Source organism: Hermetia illucens, chromosome 1 (genome assembly GCF_905115235.1).
Source record: "Hermetia illucens chromosome 1, iHerIll2.2.curated.20191125, whole genome shotgun sequence".
Lineage (NCBI taxonomy): Eukaryota > Metazoa > Arthropoda > Insecta > Diptera > Stratiomyidae > Hermetia > Hermetia illucens.
In genome coordinates this window covers 43,689,957-43,696,600 of record NC_051849.1, presented here as the reverse complement: position 1 = coordinate 43,696,600, position 6,644 = coordinate 43,689,957, and the positions used below count along the sequence as shown (strand labels likewise).

The following is a 6,644-nucleotide window of genomic DNA, read 5'->3' as shown; positions in this document are numbered from 1 at the left end:
AAGCTTTCCGCGTCCGAAAACTTTGAAGAATTTGCGGAGGTTCTTGGGCATGCTAAACTTCTATCGTCGTTTCCTGCCCAAGGCGGCCCAAAACCAGTTCGTTTTGAACGGGTACTTGTCTAGCCCCAAAACAAAAGACACACGAGAGATTGTGTGGTCTGAAGAGGCTGTCCGCGCATTCGATAAATCCCAACAGCAACTGGCTGATGCTACACTCTTGGCAATTTCTCGACAAGATGTACCCCTAGCTGTTTTTATTGATGCTTCTGACATTGCAGTAGGTGCTGCTCTTCACCAAAAGGTGAACCAAATCTGGCAGCCGTTGAGCTTCTTCTCCAGACAATTAAACCCCGCTCAACGGAACTACAGCACCTACGATCGAGAACTGCTCGCCGCGTACTTGAGCATTAAGTACTTCAGCTTCTCCTTTGAAGGCAGGCCGTTCACAGTGTTCACGGACCATAAGCGTCTCACATATAATTTGAAACAAAAGCACGACAAAACGTCTACTCGTCAGCTTCGACACCTGAGCTTTATAAGCCTGTTTACGTCAGACATCCAGGACCTGTCTGGCAAGGACAAAATAGTTACTGACGCTTTGTCACGAGTCTCCGAGCTTCACATCCCCGCCGCACTCGACTTCTCGGCTATTGCCAAGGCGCAGGAGGATGAAGCAGTACTTCAGAGCCTCAAATCGAACCCCAAATACAAATTTCGGGAGTTGCCCCATCTTCGGCTCGAACCTCTCTCTCTGCTGCGAATACTTGGAAAAGGGACCCCGGCCATATATTCCGGCCACCTTTCGCAAGGAAGTGTTCCACACGGTTCGCGACGTAGCGCATCAGGAAGACAAATCGGTTAGTCACCGAGAAATACTTCTGGCCTTCCATGAATAAGGACCTCAACTCCTGGGCCAGAAGTGTAAGGCCACCAGGCAAGTAAGAAAAGAAGTGGGCTCATTTCCCCGCACTACCAAGCGGTGGAATACCTCGACATGATAGGCCCTCTGCGAGACTCGCACGATTTCAGGTATTGCCTCACAATCATCGAGAGGTTGACGCGGTGGCCTGAGGCAATACTTTTGAAGAACATCGTGGCGCAATCTTGTGCCGAAGCCCTCTGTTGAGAGTGGATCCCTTGCTTTGGTGTCCCTGCAGTAATCATCACTGACCAGGAAATTCAATTTAAGTCCACCCTTTTCTCGGAGTTAGGCAAACTGTTGGGATTCAAACGCCAGCAAACTACGACCTACCACGCGCAATCCAATGGGATGCTGGAACGTTGGCAAGAGGCGCTGAACGCCACCATTATGGCCCGCGACGATCCGTCCTGGACTCAGGTCTTGCCTCTCGTCCTACTTGGCTTCCAAATAACCCGCCGAGAGGAATTTGCTGCCAACCCCGCGGACCTGGTATACGGGGAGAACCCAAGGCTCCCAAGTGATCCGATATCGGGTCTCACAGATTCGGGATTGCTCCGCCTGCTGAAAGACCACCTTCGCCACATGAAAGCCACACCTCCCACACGGCACTCGTCAACACCTGCCTGCGCGCCCAGAGAACTGGACACGTGCACGCACGTCCTGATCAGGACGGATGCTGTCCGGAAGCCGCTGCAGCCTCCATACGAAGGCCCGTACCGTGTTCTCGAGCGGGGAGTTCTCCTGCAATTTATTGTTTCAATTGTATTTAACTCAAAATATATAATAGTTAATTAGTTAAAAGCCGTCAATTTCATTTCAAACCTTGCTGATATAACAGGAAATTTAAATTAATCTGTAACCAAATATGAAATAAAGTGGTGAGTCCTCGCGTGCTTCTCCGGTTCTTTGGAGACGCTAGCAGCTGCGGCCGATAAGGGCGCCAGGTCGCGAGCATGCAACCTGTGTATTTCGAGTATCATAAACAGGGAATGGAACTCCTCCTTGATTGCTTCGCACTGCTTAGACAAATAAAATATATAAATTCCCTCTTCTAAGCAGGGGAAATAGGATACAAAAGACTTTCAAACATTCAAGTTTTCAAATTCAGGTCTATTGATTTACCTAAAACGATACTGGCGACCCACGAGAAAATCCTTGAACGATATGGAACTCCTCGGATTGAGATTTCTGGAATCAAAACAATGCCAGGTGTTTGCCTGACAGTGAAATCAAGAGCTCTACTCTTCGATGGATCCTTACAATGGAATTGACGTTAATCGCAATGATCCGAAGGCCATTCTGCGGTACGATTGTGGTCGCAGAGCTGGCAGCGGCCATGCAGTGTGCTCAGAAATTTTGTAATGGTGTTAATTTGAGTCGCATGTGAGTGCTTTTGTTGTCTTCTCGGCATTCCCTTGGCGGACGACACGGCCGCAAATGCGGAATTAGCGGTGTAGGAGGAGTATCAATTTTCAATGTCGACGTCGTCGCTGACTTTTGAGGCGTGTTCGGCGTCTGCTTAACTCCGATCTTTGCGTTGCGATAAGCGGGGCATCCACGATGCGACGCCGGATATCAACTTCTTCCGCATTTTACTCAAAAGATTTCCTCTTTCACATCTTCTTCCTTAAGTGAGCATTCAGCCGCGGTGTGGCCGCCCCCATTTGGCAGTGGCTGTCGAGTGACCGTAGCGCTGGCAGTGTTGATATTTTTTTTGCAAGGGCTCAAAGCGCACTGCTTGATAATTCGGAGACCTGATGCCGCTCAGATCGCTGGCCCGACTTTCCGGGCTAATTTGCACCAGGAAATGCGGTAGTACTATTTTTCGGCCATGATTTTTTCGCGATAAATCTGATGACCTTCAGAAAGTTCACGATAATTGCCGATGCTGTGAATATCTGCAGCACCTGCACCGGTTTTTCTTCCGCGTCCAATCCCTTTACCAGAAAAGATTGCACTTTTTCCCCTTTTGGGGTGTAGATAAAATAATTAGGCTGCACTTGATCCAGGACTTCTCGTACGCGATGGTAATCATCGATATTCTCGTACTTGATTTGGGCCTTATCCGCCCCAATCCTTTTCACTGTGAACGCCGTAATGCATTCTTAGCTAGCAAATCGCGTCTACCAATGCCATGTGCATTTATAGGAGGCACTTTTTCCCCTTACTGATGTGTTCTACATTTCCGGTCCCAGCATTTCCATTACCGTTATGATTATTATTACCAAAATTATTTTTTACTTTGTTAGTAGTTTAACTTTCTGCTATATTTTCCCTTTTCCTTTCCAGCTTTTTGCCAATATGGACAGTAAAGTCCGTTGCCGTACCTCTATTATCCTCGTCGCTGGTATTTTCGATGGCCATATCCTCGCTCTTTCCTTTTTCGGTTGCGGTGATTCCCATTGGTCCATTATTATCAAATATGTTCTTGATCCCTTATTGAAAGCACAAGCTGCAGTCCAGGATGCTACTTCCACAACATCTTATCATACAACAGTGAGATGGTGTCCTGGTTTAAATTTTGCTCACCGTATGTAAAGGTTTTGTTATATCTCAATTTGTTTTTGGTGCCTTAAAGGCCATTCGAATCTCATAATTTTTGGCGATACTGAATAGTAATTAAAACCCCTCTGAAAGTACAATATTTTCGATTTATTCAACTCAAAATGTCATCCCTTAGTTTTACAAAAGTTTATATCTTAGACGGAAACCATTTCGCAACATTCCTTCCACATTGCGGTTATCACTGTGGAATCCAAGCACTATTGGTCCAAAGCTTTTAGCTAAATAGATTAAAGCGGAAAAGATAGATTAGCTTCGAACAAACCCACAATAGATACGTTTGTGTCTCTGCTTACCATTGATAACGGTCCCTGTTGAAATCGTTCCACAAAATAGCGAAGCCCTGATCCCGGTGCCGCTGATTTCCGCCCCCGGAATAGAAAGGTAGTCGTCTACGGTACCCTCAGTGAGAATCTGGCTTCGACAGACATCGTCAAACTGTCGTTCCGCATTAGGAGGCAGTTGGAAGTGGTCGACTGAAAGTCTGCGAAGGAAATGTAAAGGGTGAATTAGAGGGTTTTCCCTTAATTTAATCTATATGGTGCTTGGTATTGCACCCGTTTGTCCAAAAATGAGGACACGATTTTAATGTTTAACTCACTGTAGGCGCTGCGTTGCTGCATTCCTTCGGAAACAAATGGCATAGTCCCGGTTGCCAGGGTAAATTCCAGTTCCGTCGTTGTAGTTGAATGACTCAATCACTCCTTCCGTTTCTGGGAAGTACTGGAGGCATCCCACGGGAGCGATCCAGAAGCCATCATTAAAGAACGTTCTGGGTTTAATCGAGTTCACAACATTGGCCACTAAAGGAAGACTTCGCAGCGGGGATCCTAGTGAACACTCCAATTGCGTGACCTTAATTTGGTATATGGCCGCATCCAGCCCGCGATTTGCAGAGCGGTCGGCAAGCACAACCCGTAGGACGACCTCTTTTTGTCCTGCAGTCCTGTTGAAGGGCAAGTACACGTGCTGCTGCTTATCGTTTCCGCAATATCTCCTGCCTCCGATCTCGAGATAGTCATCGTTGCATTCATAGTAAGATTGTCCGTTGCGCATTGATGGACCAGCCAAACTCAGATCAAAGTCAACACGGAGCTACGGAGATAATAAAATTTGAAAATTTGTTTGAAAATGATATTCAAGGACTGAATCTAGGGAGTCTGAGATTCGGACGCATCTCTTTGCCGATTTAGGTCAATCAATCGAGATTAATAGGGAAGTAGTTGCCACTCGGTAAACAGTGGGATGGGGGAAATTTGAAAAGATGTTTATGGGTAGAAAAACGCGAAAATTCACGAATATCTGCTTTCTATTTTGGTACCTAATACATACCTGGCAGACGAACCAGCTATGCGCCTTGAAGGTGTACGAGCAGTCATTCCTCTGGCTGGGATAGGTAATTTTCGTTTGTTTATAAAAGGAGGTCCCGTCGCACCTTATTTTTGCATTAGATCCGTAATCAGGGCCCGAGCTCCAAGCTCCACCGACTAAAAGGCACAGGCACACTACCGCAAACTGACGGATTTCAATGTTCATTTTTCGTTCTGGATATCACCACTCTGGCCCGCCAGGGCTTCCTGCCTTATATATAGACACTCTTATCTGCCGATCGCAGTGATAACATCGCATTCTGGAATACCTTTTGGGACGCTGCAATTAATGAGCACTGAATCGAGTCATTAAAAGAAAGTGGAAATTCTTAGTTGGGAAGGGAAACTTCTTATGGAAAAGCTCCGGCTGGATTGAGTCATGTTTTCGTTTTTCCCGCAGCAACTGATAACACGCCGGAATCATGTTCCTGTTATCGGAGATGATGTTTACGAAATTGCTTATTACCTTATCGATCTATTAATTTCTCAAGTGAGACAATTTGGAAATTAGTTCACGATCTGTAGGCAATGGCGGTCGTATCTGTTTTGGGGGAAACAATCTTCATATCAGTCTAGTGTTTGTTACTGTTTGGACCTTCGTCTTTGCTTGAATAACGGCACGCACGCTACGGTGCTAACTTTTTGAGCAAACATGGCAGTAAAAATGGTAAGTTCTGAAAGAAACGAAGACCGAGATTAAGTTTGGAATCTTTGCCAAAGATCTCTTCAAAAAAGATGACTCCTTAACTTAGCTTGAATTTGATGTCCGAATACAGTTTGCCCTCCCTTTCCAACAATTCATTATGAGCTTCTTCTACATATATACCATCTGTATCCCCACATCTTGGATAATTTTAGTAAAATATTCCTTTCTTCCATGAAATGGCGCGTAAAAATTCAGTGAAATGAACAACGAACTGATTCATATCTAACAGAAAATTTGAGGTCTAAAAAGGCTAACGAGAAATGAACTTCATAATTGATTCTGTCCACAAATGGATTCAGTCAAAAGTCGATCACTGAACAGTTAGAAAAATCTTAAGCATTAGTAAAGTTGTATGACAAATAAAAAGAAGACAAGATATATTCGAAACAGTCGGCGTTAAAAAATTGAATACAGTTACGCAGTACACATGAGAGGAATGCTTCCAAAAATTCAAACCTAAAACCAAGAGGATAGAAAACCTAGGTAGGTCAGAGGTGTAGGCACACATGCTGACAGTGTTTCGCTCGAAAGCCGTAACAATAGAGACGGAAGATCTCATGGACCTCCTAATCACTTAGAATGAGGATCTTCATACGCGATTATGGGGTCTTCTGGAGCAAGGTGGGGGCAAGGGTAAACTCCTCACGATCTGGGTATATGACCAGGTGCTCCCTGGAAGCAATCAAACGTCGGAGTTGTCATATCAACTATCGATTTGGCAACATACTTGCGCACGTGCACTGGGAAAAGCCGAGGAAAGATACCTCGGAGGAGGCATCGCACGGAAAACATACCAAGGTCCCCGAAGAAATCTGGGGAGCCATAGAGGCGGAAACGAGTGAATCAGTCAGAGAAGCAGATCTGCTGCCCAGTGAAGAGCAGAAGCTGGACGACCTAGACCAAACGCCATGCCGGAGGAGGAGGGTGATACTCCCACAGCGGAGAAGAACTCCAAACAATAACGGAGTCAATTGCCACTGCTAAGAAAGCCCAGATAAACCTCCAGCATGTGAAAGCTGCATCTGTTGTAATTGAAATGGCAACTTCCAAAGAGAACATTGGAATAGTTGTGGCTCAGGAGCCC

At 45.7% G+C, this 6,644-nt stretch overlaps 1 protein-coding gene across 1 annotated transcript; it reads right to left on the bottom strand.

The window, feature by feature from the left end:
• Nucleotides 1–3,553: 3,553 nt before the first annotated feature.
• Nucleotides 3,554–5,067, bottom strand: LOC119661215. The gene is made up of 4 exons (XM_038070439.1): nt 4,817–5,067; nt 4,086–4,579; nt 3,781–3,968; nt 3,554–3,705 (listed from the first exon to the last, which is right to left on the bottom strand). Exons 1-4 carry the CDS (start codon nt 5,018–5,020, stop codon nt 3,605–3,607), a joined length of 987 nt encoding a protein of 328 aa, XP_037926367.1. The 5' UTR covers nt 5,021–5,067; the 3' UTR covers nt 3,554–3,604.
• Between the last annotated feature and the right edge of the window lie 1,577 nt (nt 5,068–6,644).